The sequence below is a fragment of the Anolis carolinensis genome, chromosome 2 (genome assembly GCF_035594765.1).
Source record: "Anolis carolinensis isolate JA03-04 chromosome 2, rAnoCar3.1.pri, whole genome shotgun sequence".
NCBI classification, from domain to species: Eukaryota; Metazoa; Chordata; class Lepidosauria; order Squamata; family Dactyloidae; genus Anolis; species Anolis carolinensis.
In genome coordinates, this window is record NC_085842.1 from 215,104,044 (window position 1) to 215,121,429 (window position 17,386).

Below are 17,386 nucleotides of genomic sequence, written 5' to 3' on the forward strand. Positions count from 1 at the left end.
AGTACATATCCTCATGTATAAATTGGCCTCATGTATAAGGCGAGGGCAGGTTTTGGGGCCAAAACTATGGATTTTGACATGATCCATGGATAAGTTCAGGATCATTTGCCAGAAAGGGAAAGGCTGATGAGATAATCAAGTTAGTTAGGATTGTTGTTGTGCACCTTAGGGCGACCCTGAGTCTAAAGTTTAGGGCAGAAGCTGGGTAAATGACCTTGGAAGACTGTATCCGGTCTGTGGGCCTTAGTTTCGAGACCCCTGATCAAGGTTCTCCAAGGACTGACTTATCTCTTGCCTTTCACTGCTCTCCTCAGAGATGGTTCCTTTTTTTTATACAAGAGTTAAGATACTGTATTTTTATTGACCTCTGGATAAGTCGATCCAGGGTTTTGGAGAGCCTGATTTTTGACTTATAATTCCTAGACTTATACATAAACATATTCAGTATATACTGTGGTGCCTTCCAGTTTTTCAGATTCTGTGATTCAAAGTTTTCCAAATACTTGACAACAGAGAGAGAGATGTTTGTGGGTTATGTGGTTGTGGGTTTGTGGGATGAAATGAAAGGTGAAGCAATCTAGAAAGGTCTTGAGATGTCACTGTTATACACGTGCTTCTTGATGGAAGAGAGGCTTATTCAGACCAGGGATTGCAACTTGCAATGTCCTCAGGAGGTAGGAGGTTCTGCTATACATCTGCGTCAAATTGCCTAAAGGATCAAGTCAGAGCACTGATGTAGAAGGATCAGTACCTGTTCTTCCTGAATGGCAGAAGGCAAGCAAGACCAGAGGGAGGGATCATGTCAAGAAGAAGGCAGCCAATTTTCTCTGTGTGCATACATGTGTGCGTTAAGCTCAAGTGGGCTACTTAATGATCTTTCTTTTGCTGCACCGTAAGAGACTCTTACTTAAGCCTGGATGTGATAAAGGCATGTGCCAATATGTTCAAACCTGGCTTGGCTCCACTTGGAGTGCAGTGCAGTCCCCCAGCCTAGAAGTCATAAGAGTATAAATGGTTGGACAGGTCACATCTCCCTGTTACCCATTTAGACAAAGCAATGTTTGGATCCAAATCTACCACCACCACATCTAAGTTTCCTTAGAAAGATTAAATACTGCTTTTTGTTGCCTCCTGTTGCATGTGCTATGTTGCAGGTACACAGAGCTGCTTATGATGCTGATGTGTGTGCGTGCGTGTGTGTGTGTACGCGTGCATACATACATATAAGAGTGTGAAACCAGGCAAGTATCAGTACAGTGTTCCCTCACTTATCCTGGGGGTTGCGTTCCAGGACCACCGCAATAAGTGAAAATCCGCGAAATAGGGACACTATATTGATTTCAATATTTATACATTATTTTAGTAGTTATACACTATTTTAAGTCTTTATCAACTAATCATGTGTTGATAAATTGCCTCCTCCCGTTACCGCTTGGACTCCTTTTCTCTCCCTTTCAGCTTGTCAAAAACCCCAAAACAGAGCTAGCAAAAAAGCCAGCAAAGGCAAGAAAAGTATTGAGAAGGAAGGATGAAACAGTTAATGTTGGTTGAGTCAGTTGAATTCTGCATCTGATTGTAATGCATCTATTCTCCTTTGAAGTTAGTATATTATTTGCTAATCTGTTTTTCTTTCTTCTCCCCAGTTGTTTCTCTTTTCCTTTTGCTCTCCATTATGAGTTCTTTCCTCATCCTCTCTTGGTTGGTTCCTTAAAATCTATTTTGTGGTAGTTTTGGGAGAGAACCCATCACAGAGAAAGGAATGGCAAGAAGTCAAGCTATGTGTGCTTCTTCTTCCATCCCTTCCACACACACACAGATATCAGATAGAAATTATGACTTACAGATTTAGTTTGTGCTTATTGTAGTGATGATTCATTTCTGTGGTTTTTTGTGCTTTATAACCATGTTGGGATTAATGTTTCCTTTGCTTCATACCTCTGTCTCTAGTGCCTTTTAATAGTCTGGATCTCATGTATTGATTTCAGGATTCCTGAGTGGTGTCTGATGGTTTCTATGCCAATGGAATAATATGTAATTCCGATCTGACTTTCAGTACAAACTTTAAAGTAGCTATCAAATATGCTGAACTCATTTTGGGGGTGGTAGTGGTATGATTCAGCATCTCGAAAACTCCCTTTAAAATCTGGGACCAAATCTAGATTGAATTGGCCACTTTGTTAAAGGTCTTTAATAATTCCTTGTCCTATGGTCTTTTTCTTCTCAGTTGGCCCATTGCGTGTGGAGTTTTCACAAACTGTGAATTTGGAGAATGTGCAGAAGGACAACTCAGAAGTCAGGGATGGAGGCCACTACACCCCAAAGGACTGCAAAGCACTTCAGAAAGTGGCAATTATTATTCCCTTCAGAAATCGAGATGAACACTTGAAATACTGGCTGTATTATCTCCACCCCATTCTTCAAAGACAACAGCTTGATTATGGTATATATGTAATTAACCAGGTAAGAGACTGACTGATTCTTATTCTCTAGTTGCATATGTATTTAAGTAAATACATAAGCAGTGTTGTACTGAATGAAGGTGAAATGTTGAGGGGGTTTTTTGGGTCAAAGACCCTTGCTCTGCATGCTGTTTTAATCAAGCCATTAACATTTGATTTTAATGGTATTTTTGTGTATTTTAAATAGTTTTAAACAGTTTATTTTTAATACTGCCAAGATTTAATCATGTTTTAATGTTTGTATGGGTTAGGTTATTGTTATTGTTGTTATTCCTATTATTATTATGTTTATAAGGATCCGCGGTGGTGCAGTGTGTTAAACCCTTGTGCCAGCTGAACTGCTGACCTGTAGGTTGGATTGCTGACTTGAAGGTTGCCAGCTCAAATCCGCAAGACGGGGTGAGCTCCCATCTGTCAGCTCTAGCTTGCGGGAACATGAGAGAAGCCTCCCAGCAGGATGGTAATACAAATGGGCGTCCCCTGGGCAACATCTCTGTAGATGGCTAATTCTCTCACACCAGAAGTGACTTGCAGTATGTTCTCAAGTCGCTTCTGACATGATAGAAAAAATTATGTTTTTGTTCTTTTATCCCCTGCTTTTTCTCTCAAAGGAGACTCAAATTGGCGTAAATTTAAAGCATTTCAATACAATTTAAAATCCAAAAATATAAAAACATTGAAATAGAATTAAACATCAATGTATTATTTTAAAATTAACAGTTAAAATCCATAAAATTCACATATTGCTTTGAGTCTCCTTTGGCAAAGAAAAGTGAGGCATAAATAAATATAGTAAATAAATTTTATGTATATATTTTTATTTAAAAGTTAAAAAACCAACAAAAATGAAATACAAACTACAAAACAAAAGCCCCACAATATCCCACTATACAATCCATCCCCATTGACATGAACTAACAACCAGTCACTATCCCACCTATTGAAAATATAATAAACCAAACTAAAACATACACACTCTTTCTAAAATGTTCCTTTTGCTCTCTTGGCCCAGAACATTTATGAAAGCAGTTAACAAGTACAGTAAAAATAAGATTATAACCTCAAACCACCAGCCAACATCTATAAAACAGTTCAAAACTAAATACAATAAACCCCCCTAGCTCAGCATCTGAAGTGCCATTCTGAAGTGTATAGGTCACCGTTCTTCAAGTCAGGAATGAGCTGACAAGTCAAGATAACCTATGGGGAGAAAATTCCACTGCTTCTCCCATTGCAGTGTCCTCCTTGTAGGTGTGGTTGGCACTGTGAGAGCTTCCAAAAGCTCGAGAAAGCATATGGGTGGTCAGTTTGTTTCCTTAATTTTGTAAACGGTTTAAATTAGATAGTGTGACCATAACTGGTCAGTCTGTGCATCACTTGGTGGGAGCTTACACCTTTTTCTTCCAATCTGTCTTGAGCCATTAGACATGATAGTATTTCTTTTAAGTTCTGGAGATGGAAAGGAACAATCATGCAGAAAACTGAATTGAACAGCCCCATTTCTTGAAGATTGAGGCTGCCCTCCCGTTTAGGTTTTCAGGAACCATAGATTTAAATTCTGGGCATTAAATTTGAGTAATAGAACTCAATGTAAAGGTTTAATCCCTGTATCAAAATGATAATGTTTTTGAGTACCAGTAAATAATGCTGTTGGCTGATCAAGGCTCCCTTTTGTATTATATCTATGGTATTTATTCTGTATTGTGGTTTTGGTTAGGAGCCCACAGTTGGCACAATGGGTTAAATCCTTGTGCCGGCAGGACTGCTGACTGACAGGTCGGCGTTTCGAATCCGGTGAGAGTGGGTGAGCTCACTCTGTCAGCTCCAGCTCCCTATGTGGGGACATGAGAGAAGCCTCCCACAGGATAATAAAGCATCAAAATATCTGGGTGTTCCCTGGGCAATGTCCTTGTAGACAGCCAATCCTCTCACACCAGAAGTGACTTCCAGTTTCTCAAGTTGCTCCCGACACACACAAAATGGTTTTGGTTGCCAGACTACTTTTCCTTAAACTCTTGATTTTATTATATTGATAGCATTATTCATTGAAATATTTGAGTTATAGAATGTCGTTTTATCATTGTGACTTTAGAAGAGTAGCAATGACTTTCTGTTTAAGTGATAGCAAACCACATATCTTGTAAGGCACCATTCACAATAGCTTAGGGCAGACCTGCATAACCTGTTACTAGTAAGGGGCCAACATTACATGGTAAGCCTCTTGGAACTTAGGCTAAGGGAAATGGCTGAGGTGGAGGGACAGGTAGACATAAAGCCAGAAATTTGGTGGCATAAAGAATGGATTTCACCACCCACGACGAAAGAATTTGGGATGGTTTTTGAAGTGTCCTAGCTGTTCTTGCTTTCTATGACCAGCAGTTTTGACTGTGCAAAATACTAGTTTGTAAAGCTCCTGGTTCAAGTTCTGCAGTTCCTGATATTTGGCTTTTTCATATCATAAATTGTAGTTTATTTATCGTGTCAAAAATGAATTGAGGGTACAGTTATAACGTATTAAAAATATACACAAATAAAGTTAAAAACTTGACATTATACTAGATTTCCTTTGACCAGAAGCTGTCCACTTGGAGTGCCTCTGGTGTCGTTGTGAGCAGGTCCTCCATTCTGCATGTGGCAGGGCTCAGGCTGCATTATAGTAAGTGGTCTGTGGTTTGCTCTTCTCCACACTCTCATGTCGCAGACTCCACTTTGTAGCCCCATTTTTTAAAGCTTGGCTCTGCATCTCGTGGTGCCAGAGCAGAGTCTGTTTAGTGGCTTCCAAGTCACCCAGTCTTCTGTGTGCCCAGGAGGGAGTTTCTCATCTGGTATCAGCCAAGGATTGAGGTTCTGGGTTTTAGCCTGCTACTTTTGGACTCTTGCTTGCTGAAGTGTTCCTACGAGTATTTCTGTAGATCAGTATTTCTTAACCTAGGTTCCCCAGAAGTTTTTGGCCTTCAACTCCCAAAAAATCCTAACAGCTGGTAAACTGGCTGGGATTATTGGGAGTTGTTGGCCAAAAACATCTGGGGATCCCAGGTTGAAAACCACTGCTGTAGATCTTAGAAAGCTGTTTCTTGATTTAAGGCGTTGGCATGCTGGCTGATATCTAAACAGAGGATGGGCTGGAGATGTACCTTGGTCCTTTCATTATTGGCTGCTAGTTTCCGGCAGATGTCAGGTGGTACAATACTGACTAAACAGTATAATTTCTCCAGTGGTGTAGGATGTAGACATCTTGTGATAATGTGGCATGTCTCATTAAGAGCCACGTCCACTGTTTTAATGTGATGAGATGTATTCCACACTGGACATGTGTACATAGCAGCAGAGTAGCAAAGCGCAAGGGCAGATGTCTTCACTGTGTCTAGTAGTGATCCCCAGTTTGTGCTAGTCAGCTTTCCTGTGATATTATTTCTAGTGCCCACTTTTTGCTTGATATTCAAGCAGTGCTTCTTATTAGTCAGATTGTAGTTGTCTTGCAGTGAGTAATGAATGTTGCCATATGTAATGAATGTATTAAGTTTACCGAGTTATTTGCTCATGTCTTCCAGAGTCTTTTGGAATAGTAGGAAGCAAAATGTACTACAAGCATTCTTAACGTACCATAAGGATCTCATTCTCATTTCTCAGTTTTGCAGATGACATAGTGGCATAACACAACTGTACTAAAGATAATAATATCCATTTCTAACTGTAATTCTAAATCAGGTGCATTACTTCAGTCAAATATTTCTGGGATGTTTAGAACCAGCATTTAGAAGCATGCTTTATAGTTAATTTTGAAAAGATCATTTATATTTTTCTCAGGTCTTATCACACTGGGATTTTATGGTGGAATAAAGATTGCATTGGTGAGGAGATGACCAAGGATCTTTACATGGCATTGCTACTATTTTTCTTTTCTCCTGAAGAAATTCTGTGATTTCTGCCACCTAAAAATGTGTTATCAAAGTGTTAATTCCTGTTATGATCCCGTTCTATTTCTTTCTCCAGTGTGAAAGATGCCTTTTACAAACACCCTACTTTAGAGATCACAATATGGACAAGAAACAGGGGAGATATTAGACAAGTACTGGGTTGGCATCTCAAACAACTCCTAGTACCAGAACACTAAAGTGTGATTTATTATCACTATAATCATAGTACTGAAACTGAATCACGAAGAGTAATATTAGAATCCCAGTCCTGTAATGGGTTTATATTAGCATAACAAAGGGCTTGTGTGGAAAAGCCAGTTGGCAGCGAAATCAATGAGCAGAAATCCTCTATGCAAGTGCAGGATAGCCCATTTAGTATTGTTTGTAGCATTCTGCATTTCCTTTTGATTAATCAGTCAAGACTCAGTGTTAAGACCTGATTTTTTATTTTGTTTTTTTAGCAATAGAAATATATTTGGAATTTCTGCAAGCCTATTAGTTCCAACAGCAGCTGTGTTAGGGAATCCCAGGAGTGCTCTTTTTTCAACTTTCATGTTATTACTGTGCCATTTATTGGCATAACTGTCCTGTAGGTGCAGTTCTGCTCAAGCTTCTCAGTTTGTTGACACTGAGTAGGATACATCCAATATGGTGACTTAATTCTGCAAGGTACGCTTTAGCCCATGAATATGGGAACCATAGGATAATACGATTCTTCATCCTTCCCTTAGTGTTGCTGTTTTCTATCCTGAAAAGCCATACAAAATACAGTCAGTCCCCCACATTTGCCAATTTCAATTTTACAGATGTAGCAGATTTGATTCATATGCTCTCTCTAGGAATCTCTAGGACAGTGGTTCTCAACCTGTGGGTCTCCAGGTGTTTTAGCCTACAACTCCCAGAAATCCTAGCCAGTTTATCCGCTGTAAGAATTTCTGGGAGTTGGAGGTCAAAACATCTGGGGACCCACAGGTTGGGAACCACTGCTCTAGGACAAGCATTCTCAAACTTGGACCCGCCAGGTGTTTGGGCCTCCAACTCCCAGAAGCCCTATCCAGCTTGTTCAATGGTTAGGAATTCTAAGAGTTGGAGGCCCACGCAGCTGGAAGGCCACAGTTTGTGGATGCCTGCTCTAGGACCTCCATTGTGATTCAGTGGGCAACTTCTGCCATATGGGTGAGTTAGAGATTCCTAGAGATAGCATTACTCTAGGCATTTGTAGGCCCTTCAGTGTGATTCTGGTAGAAGTTGACTATACAGTTGTGCTGGAGGAGATTCCCAGAAAATGTTCCCCCTGAGGAAAAAGGTGTTTTTTACTCCACTTTTTACGGGTGTCCTTGAGCCCCTAACCCCAGCAAATCTGGAGAGTTGACTGTATCTTTAAGCAGGCTTTCCTGATATTTCGTATTTATCATGTCTTAACAAGGAATCTAGACGTTTAGTTGGATCAGATGAGTTAAATTTATGTTTTGCTCCTTTTATATATCTTCCTCTAGATCAGTGGTTCTCAACCTGTGGGTCCCCAGATGTTTTGGCCAACTCCCAGAAGGCCAAAACCCAGGTGGCTGAGATTTCTGGGAGTTGTAGACCAAAACACCTGGGGATCCCCAGGTTGAGAATCACTGCTCTAGATCAGTGGTTCCCAATCTTTGATCCTCCAGGTATCTTGAACTTCAGCTCCCTCCATTCTTAACAGCTGGTAAGAGGGCTAGGATTTCTGTGAGCTGAAGTCCAAAGCACTTGGAGGAACAAAAGCTGGGAACCACTGCTCTAGATCAGTAGTTTCAACCTTTGATCCTCCAGGTATCTTGAGCTTCAGCTTCCACAATTCCTAACGGCTAGTAAATAATAATAATAATAATAATAATAATAATAATAATAATAATAATAATAATAATAATAATAATCACTGCACCCTCGCAGTGATGTTGACCGGCTATATCTGCCTAGAAGATCAGGGGGCAGAGGACTCTTACAAGTCAAACAAGCAGTCAAAGAAGAACATGCCCTGGCAGAATATGTAAAGCAAAGTGAAGAACCTGCTTTGATTGAAGTCAAAAATCAGAAACTCCTCAAAGCACAGCAGACAAAAAACCAGTACAAGAAAGCCACACTACAAACTAGAGCTGACAGCTGGCACAACAAAACATTGCATGGGAAGTTCCTTGACAAAATTGAAGGAAAAGCTGATAAGGAGAAAACCTGGCTATGGCTCACAAATGGGACCCTGAAGAAGGAGACAGAAGACCTGATCCTTGCAGCCCAGGAGCAAGCCATCAGAACAAATGCAATTAAGGCCAAGATCGAAGAAATCAGCTGATGACCCAAAATGTAGACTGTGCAAGGAAGCTGACGAAACCATTGATCATATCCTCAGCTGCTGTAAGAAAATTGCACAGACAGACTACAAACAGAGGCACAACTGTGTGACCCAAATGATCCATTGGAACTTATGCCTCAAGTACCACCTGCCAGCAGCAAAGAACTGGTGGGATCACAAACCAGCAAAGGTCGTGGAAAATGAACACGCAAAGATACTGTGGGACTTCCGAATCCAGACTGACAAAGTTCTGGAACACAACACACCAGACATCACAGTTGTGGAAAAGAACAAGGTTTGGATAATTGATGTTGCCATCCCAGGTGACAGTCGCATTGACGAAAAACAACAGGAAAAACTCAGCCGCTATCAGGACCTCAAGATTGAACTTCAAAGACTCTGGCAGAAACCAGTGCAGGTGGTCCCGGTGGTGATGGGCACACTGGGTGCCGTGCCAAAAGATCTCAGCCGGCATTTGGAAACAATAGACATTGACAAAATTACGATCTGCCAACTGCAAAAGGCCACCCTACTGGGATCAGCACGCATCATCCGAAAATACATCACACAGTCCTAGACACTTGGGAAGTGTTCGACTTGTGATTTTGTGAAACAAAATCCAGCATATCTATCTTGTTTGCTCTGTCATACAACGTAGTTGTGTCAATATAATAATAATAATAATAATTTCATTCTTATATCCCGCCACCATTTCCCCGAAGGGACTTGGGGCGGCTTACATGGGTACCAAGCCCAGCATAAACAAGGATTACAAGGTAAAACACAATTAAAAACGTATAAAAATAAACAATATAATTAAAACAAAATGAAAAAAATAAAAACATCATAAAAATACATAATCAACCGACATCAACCAGTAGCTGAAAAAAGTGGGCATAAGAGCTTGTGCAAAACATAGACTAGAGGGCCGGGGGTGGTAGTAAAGTGCTAAAAAAACCAAAACAGTAACTTAGTGCTGGGCAGGTCTGATCAGGAGCCAAACTGTCATTCAAAGGCACATTGGAACATCCAAGTTTTCAAGTGATCGGGACTTCTGGGAGTTGAAGTCCCAAACACCTGGAGGAACAAAGGTTGCGAACCACCGCCCTAGCAACACAGCATGGGTCTTTGGGCTATTACTCCTGAAAAATTAGTTCCTGGTAGTTTTCTCCTGGGTGGATTCAAATTTATCCTTGTAAAGTCTTTATCAAAATAATACCTCCCTGATCCAAAACATGCTTGATTGGAAATAAGTCCATTGCCTACTTGCAAACTTACTTTAGTATTTTGAGTTTCAAATGGAAAACATGTCTGTAGAATATGAAGCAGAGAGAAGGGAAATTGTGATACACTTAAGCATACAAAGGACAGGCATATAAAGAATGTAACAGTGCAGTTATTTTCTTTATTGGGTTGCAAAAGTTGTTACTCAGTATTCTGGCCTAATTTGTCAATGAATAACTCATCTTGGTTTAACTTTACAGCGGAATGTCCTGTGTACTCTTCATGGCTCTGGCCAATGAAGTATGTATGCCACAGCTAGCAATGGCAGTGAGCCTAATTGACCCGGATGGTATTTTTGCTGGAAGCACTGTATGCAATGAGTTTTTAAAGCTTGCTAAGAAAGCCCTGTTTCTTTGCTCTCTTGACAATTGCTTTTCTCTTTTTTTCCTCCTCCCCCTCCTTGTCTGTCTGTCCTCTGCATCTACTCGACCTCCTCTTTTTGTTTTCCTCTCTTCCTTTTAGGGGGGATGTCTTACCTTTTTCTTGTTAAACATGTCCTATAGCAAAGCAATCACTGAAGCAAGGAGAGCTTTTGTGTGAGTGATTCTTACTTCATCTGCATCTTTCTGTGCTCTGCATCTCATAGGGGGGAAAAGAAAGAAGGAATGCTGGTCGTCCTGCTGCTTCAATGGTAATGTCTCATCTCTTAACTTTCTGGGTAACGCAGATGCATTTTCAGTATTGACTTTGGGGTGTCTGGGGTGTATTAGACAAAAAATTATGCTGATAGAGGAGAAGAATGCATGTGTAAAAAACCAGAGATTGAACTGATAGACTAATGAATGGCAGGGGGAGACCGGGCGTAAATTGACTTTCTGATGTACTATGCCACTTGGCTCACTCTACAATCCCTTGCTCTCTAGTCATCTTGTCCTGATTCTTCTATACCAGTGGTTCCCAACCTGTGGTCCTTGGACCACCAGTGATCCACAAGAACTAAAATATGGTCTCTGGGCTTACCATTACTACTACAGATAATAACACCACCCAATTTTTTTTGTTGGTGTCTTCATTTTTAGGCCTATTCCTGGGGTGCTGATTCAGAAAATTGTATAGGATAGACCACATCAGCTCTAGATGATTAAATATGGTTTTCTGTGGGCGAGCATATGGTAACTACTGGATGGCATGTGTCCTGTATCAGAAACTAGAGCTGATGTGATTTATCTAATGCAGTTTTCTGAATCAGCACCCCAAATAACCAAACCAAACCTAAAGTTGACCAAAAATTGATTCATAACCCTTTTGGTACTAATGTTGGAAAGTGGTCCTTGGTCAAAATGGTCACTGGTAAAAAAAAAAGGTTGGGAACCACTGTTGTACACAGTCAGCCCTCCACATTTGCTGGGATTAGGGGCACCAGACCTGCATGAAAGTGAAAAAAATGAAAAAATTTAAAAAGAGAAAACATCTCTATGAATTCCTAGGTTTTCCAGCAGAGCTCTGTGGTCAATGTTTGCTGGAAGCTAAACATAGGAATCCCATTGTGGGTCCTAAAAATTCCTAGAGAGCTGTCTTCTCTAGAAATCTCTAGGTCCTCCAGCATGACTGTAGGAAATTTATTATAGTGTCACATTGGAGGATCTAGGGATTTCTAGAGAGAACATTTTACTCAAATTCATGAATAATCAAGTCTGCAAAAGTCAGAACTGCAAATGTGGAGGACCACTGTTCTTTCTGCTTCTGAACACAATGTGCTAGTCGGTGATGTTTATCCTATGGGCATCTGGTATGGTATGAAGTTCCTCTCTAGCATGACAACTTGCTTGTGGTCCTTTATATCTAAACCAGTGTTTTCTTGTTGCAGTTGAAGATTCCTCTTGGTTGGAAACCTTTTATATTACTGGTCTGTCAGGACGCATCTACACTGCCGTATAATCCAATTTCTGAATCCAGATTGTCTGATTTGAGCTTGATTATACGGCAGTGTAGACTCTCATAATCTAGTTCAAAGCAGATAATATGCATTCAGAAACTGGGTTAAATGGCAGTGTAGATCCAGCCTTAGGAAGCTGCTCTGTACTGAAGAACATTTGGGATAATTAGGTTGCTGTGAGTTTTCCGGGCTATATGGCCATGTTCCAGAAGCATTCTCTCCAGAAGATTCATCCACATCTATGGCAGGCATCCTCAGAGGTTGTGAGGTCTGTTGGAAACTAAGCAAGTAAGGTTTATATATCTTTGGAAAGACCAGATCAACTGCAACATTCACACTTGCCTTAAACAGACAAGGCTATTGATGGTCGGGGACTTAATCCAACCCAGGCTGGCTTCGGTCAGTGGTGATTTATTGCAATGGCTACTAACCAGCTATAGTGTGCAGCCTCTATTTTAGAGAGATTCTTCCTCAAACTACTATGCTTGGTTGCTGAGAGTTTTCCGGGCTGTATGGCCATGTTCCAGAAGCATTCTCTCCTGACGATTTCAGGAGAGAATGCTTCTGGAACATGGCCATACAGCCAGGAAAACTCACAGCAACCCAGTGATTCCGGTCATGAAAGCCTTCAACAACACATTTTTACTATGCTACTTGGGCAGTGTTTGATAAACCCCAGAGAAGTTCCACCTCCTTTTAGCTTGGAGTGAAACCTATGTTTATGGAAATAACAAGGCTGCTATTCTCCATCGTCTCATTAATGTAAGGCATGTGCATCTGCTGTTAACATATTTCTCAATCTGTTCACGTTTGAGAGATTTAAATTAACAAGTACATGAACTCTCTCTTCTGCAAAACAAGGCAGGGCAAGACACTTCTATCCTGGAAGCTCAGGGAAGTAACAGAGTCCAAGTCTGCTTTGAGCCTGCTTAGCTTGCGACACCAGTCTTATTAGGCCTTTTATTCTTCTTGGGTAATATCTGTGCCAGATAATGAATGAGCACCAGCTGTTTGACATGTAACTGCGGAAAAGAAAGCTCTGTGTGGGATCGGCTGAGTGAGCAAAGCAACAGCCTTTCTATGCCCAGACATGACAGCTGCTGCTCGTGGCAGATGTCTAGCTGGCTTTCTGAATTGCTTAGTTATCAGTCAGAGGATACTGCGTTAAGGAATTTCATGAGGAAACTGCCTTGTGTGTGCTCAAGATGTGTCCACACAATATTTTTAAAGCCTTGCTCTTTAAGTTTATAGAAAGCAATCGATCAAAATACACAAAAGCCCAACCTTATTTAAACTATTGACCTGAAATTGGTAGCTGTTGCAAAGCACTAGCCTCGAATCAGCGCCTTTCAGATAAAATGTGGAGGAATTACTTTTCTAAACTCTTAAATCTTTTAATCTTAGAGTATTAAGAGGAGAAACAGAAAAGAGTATGGGTTGCTGTGAGATTTCTGGGCTGTATGGCCATGTTCCAGAAGCATTCTATCCTGACGTTTCACCCACCTTTATGGCAGGCAACCTCAGAGGTTGTGAGGTACAGTATATTGGAAACTAGGCAAGTGGGGTTTATATATCTGTGGAAGGTCCAGAGTGAAATAACTCTTGTCTGTTGGAGACAATGGTGAATGTTGAAGTTGGCATTGAATAGCCTTGAAACTTCAAAGACTGGCTGCTTCCTGCTTTGGGGAATCCTTTGTTGGGAGGTGTTAGCTGGCCCTGGTTGTTTCATGTCACAAGTTCTCCAGTTTTCAGAGTGTTGCTTTTTATTTACCATCCTAATTTTAGAGTTTTTAAAATACTGGTAGCCTGATTGTGTTCATTTTCATGGTTTCCTCCTTTCTGTTAAAATTGTCTACATCCTTGTGGATTTCAATGGTTTCTCTGTATAGCTTGATATGGTGGCTGTTAAAGTGGTCCAGCAGTTCTGTGTTCTCAAATTATATGCTGTGTCCAGGATGGTTCATCAAGTGCTCTGCTATGGCTAGTTTCCAACAGACCTCACAACCTCTGAGGATGCTTGCCATAGATGTGAGTGAAACGTCAGGAACATGCCCTGGAAAACTCACAGCAACCCAAGTAATAATAACTATAATAACTTTATTTTTATATCCTGCCACCATCTCCCCTAGGGGACTTGGGGCGGCTCACATGGGGCAAAGCCCAACAACACAATTAAAATAAAAAATACATAAAAATGCAGTTCACAGTATAAAAACAGAGTAAAAACAGCAACATTATAACAATAATTACATCAGCCAGCAACTAGACACAGTTTCTGTTACAGTAGAGTCTCGCTTATCCAACCTTCGCTTATCCAACATTCTGGGTTATCCAACGCAGTTTGCTTTTTAGTAGTCAATGTTTTTGTAGTCAATGTTCTCAATACATTGCGATGTTTTGGTGCTAAATTCATAAATACAGTAATTACTACATAACGTTACCGTGTATTGAACTGTTTTTTTCTGTTGAAACATGTTTTGGTGCTTAATTTGTAAAATCATAACGTAATTTGATGTTTAATAGGCTTTTCCTTAATCCCTCCTTATTATCCAACATTTTCGCTTATCCAACGTTCTGCTGGCTCGTTTATGTTGGATAAGCGAGACTCTGCTATATCTTCATGGGTGAGTGGACTAAATGCAGCAGTACAGGGTAGGTTGATAACGAAAGTGCATAATCATATGGCAGCAGATGAGGACTGTAGTAAAGTGCTGGATAGATTGTTAATCCCATTCGGGGCTGGTTATCTTAAACAACTGTCTATTTAAAGGCACGGCAGAACATCTAAGTCTTGAGTTCTTTTCGGAAGGTGGACAAGGAGGGTGCTAACCTAATCTCCCCGGGGAGGGAGTTCTAGAGTCGGGTGGCCACGGCCGAGAAGGCCCTCTCTCTCGTCCCCACCAGTTGTATTTGAGAGGGAGGTGGAAGCGAGAGGAGGGCTTTCCCAGAGGATCTTGGAGATCGTGCAGGTTCATAGATGAAGATGCAGTCACGAAGATAGGCAGGTCCCAAACCGTTTAGAGCTTTATAGGTAACTAGCTGTGCCCGGCCACGCGTTGCTGTGGCGAAGTCTGGTGGTATGGGAAATAAAGTATTGAGGAATTGGTGGTAGTTAAGGTAAAGGGTAAAGGTTTTCTCCTGACATTAAGTCTAATTGAGTCTGACTCTGGTGGTTGGTGCTCATCTCCATTTCTAAGCTGAAGAGCTGGCGTTGTCCGTAGACTCCAAGGTCATGTGGGATGACTGCATGGAGCGGCGTTACCTTCCCGCCGGAGCAGTACCTATTGATGCATTCACATTTGCATGTTTTTGAACTTCTGGGTTGGCAGAAGCTGGGGCTAACAGTGGGGGCTCTCTCCACTCCCTCAATTCAAACCTGCAGCCTTTCGGTCCAGAAGTTCAGCAGCTCAGCGCTTTAACACGCTGCGCCATCAGGGGATATTATTTCCTAAAGGTTGTGAATATACAATATTTCTGATTGTTTTGTTTTTTTTTTGTCTGTTGGAGGCAAATATGAATGCTGCAATTAGGAAAAATGATTAGGATGTAATGGCCTTGCAGATTTAAAGCCTGGCTGTTTCCTCCCTGAGTGAATTTTTTGTTGGGAGGTGTTAGCTGGCCCTGATTCTTTCCTGTCTGGAATTCCCTTGTTTTCAGAGTGGTGTTGTTTGCGATATTTTATGTGCTTCTACTGTCTGTGGCCCTGAGAAAACAGAGGATTGGCCGGACTTTGATGATGGGAATCCTTTGTTGGGAGGTGTTAGCTGGCCCTGATTGTTTTCTGTGTGGAATTCCCCTATTTTCAGAGTGTTGTTCTTTATTTAGTGTTCTGATTTTAGAGATTGTATTGTTCTGTTTTATTATATCACATTAATTTTTATATATTCTGATTTTAGTGTTTTTGAATACTTGGAGCCAGATTGTATTCATTTTCACGGTTGACCGTAACACAATAATAATAATAATAATAATAATAATAATAATAATAATAATGATAGTAATAATAATGACTTTGGTAATACACAGTGCTTCACTGCCTTCTCAGCTTCCTTTCTGAAGAATCCTTTCTTGGGAAGTGTTAGCTGGCCCTGATTGTTTCCTTTGTGGAATTTTCAATTTCCTTGCTTTATATATTTACTTTCTTTATTTCTTTATTTACTGTCCTGGTTTTAGAGATTATATTGTTCTGCATTATTCTATCTCAGAAATTATTTCAAATCAAAGTAGAATATCACTTATCCAACATTCGCTTATACAATGTTCTGGATTATCCAACACAGTCTGCCTTTTCATAATCAATGTTTTTGTAGTCAGTGTTTTAAATTCATTGTGATATTTTACTGGTAAATTTGTAAATATAGTACAGTAGAGTCTCATTTATCCAACATAAGCGGGCTGGCAGAATGTTGGATAAGCGAATATGTTGGATAATAAGGAGGCATTAAGGAAAAGCCTATTAAATATCAAATTAGGTTATGATTTTACAAATGAAACACCAAAACATCATGTTAGACAACAAATTTGGCAGAAAAAGTAGTTCAATACGCAGTAATGTTATGTTGTAATTACTGTATTTATAAATTTAGCACCAAAATATCACGATATATTGAAAACATTGACTACAAAAATGCGTTGGATAATCCAGAACGTTGGATAAGCGAGTGTTGGATAAGTGAGATTCTACTGTAATTACTACATAGCATTACTGCGCGTGGAACTACCTTTTCTGTCAAATTTGTTGTATAATATGATTTTTCGTGCTTAATTTGTATAATGATTACCTAATTTGATGTTTAATTGGCTTTTCCTGAATCCCTTCTTATTATCCAATATATTTACTTATCCTGCCGGCCTGTTTATGTTGGATAAGTGAGAGTCTACTGTATATTGATAATCTTATATTATCTGCTTAGAACTGGATTATATGAGGCCTCTTCTTCACAGCTGTATAAAATGCACACTGAAGTGGATTATATGGTAGTGTGGAGTCAAGATAATCCAGTGCAAAGCAGATAATATAAGATTAAAAATGGGTTATATAGCTGTGTGGAAGGGCCTTGAGTCTACACTGCCATGTAATCCAGTGCAAATTAGATAATCTGTGGAAGAAGCCTAAGTGAGGCCTAAATTTGCCTGTCCCCTAACTGAACCCTGGCTGTCCCTTGGTTGCTAGGCAACGAAGTGGGCAGAGATTAGCCCTCTAAACTGGCAGCAATTGGATAAAAACAATTATTGCTCTCCCTCTAATTAGGACTTTATTTTTCTTTTCTTTTTGTTGTATCAACCCTGAGGCGTGGCTGATGGGTTGTGTTGTCAAATTTCGAGGTTGGGGGGCCTGTACCTTTGTTGTTTTGTGGATTGCCGTGATGCCATCACTCTTTTATATATATAGATAACCTGCACCTCGAATTGGGACGGGAATGTTATCGGCAGCCAGTGGAGCTGCTTAAACGGGAGGTGGGGGGGGGGGGGGGGCTGACCGCTCCCTGTAAGTTGCTCCGGTTAGTAAGCAAATAATTATTATCTGCTG

At 40.4% G+C, this 17,386-nt stretch overlaps 1 protein-coding gene across 2 annotated transcripts in view; it reads left to right on the top strand.

Moving 5' to 3' along the window:
* b4galt1 (beta-1,4-galactosyltransferase 1) overlaps positions 1-17,386 on the top strand; it is a 66,331-nt gene that overhangs the window by 24,865 nt on the left and 24,080 nt on the right. The window contains exons 2-3 of one of the 2 annotated variants that reach the window (XM_008116626.3): positions 2,225-2,460; positions 10,567-10,611. In XM_008116626.3, coding sequence (XP_008114833.1) covers positions 2,225-2,460; positions 10,567-10,611 — 281 coding nt within the window. The remainder of the gene's footprint in view (positions 1-2,224; positions 2,461-10,566; positions 10,612-17,386) is intronic. The other variant, XM_003224648.4, reaches the window with a different exon arrangement.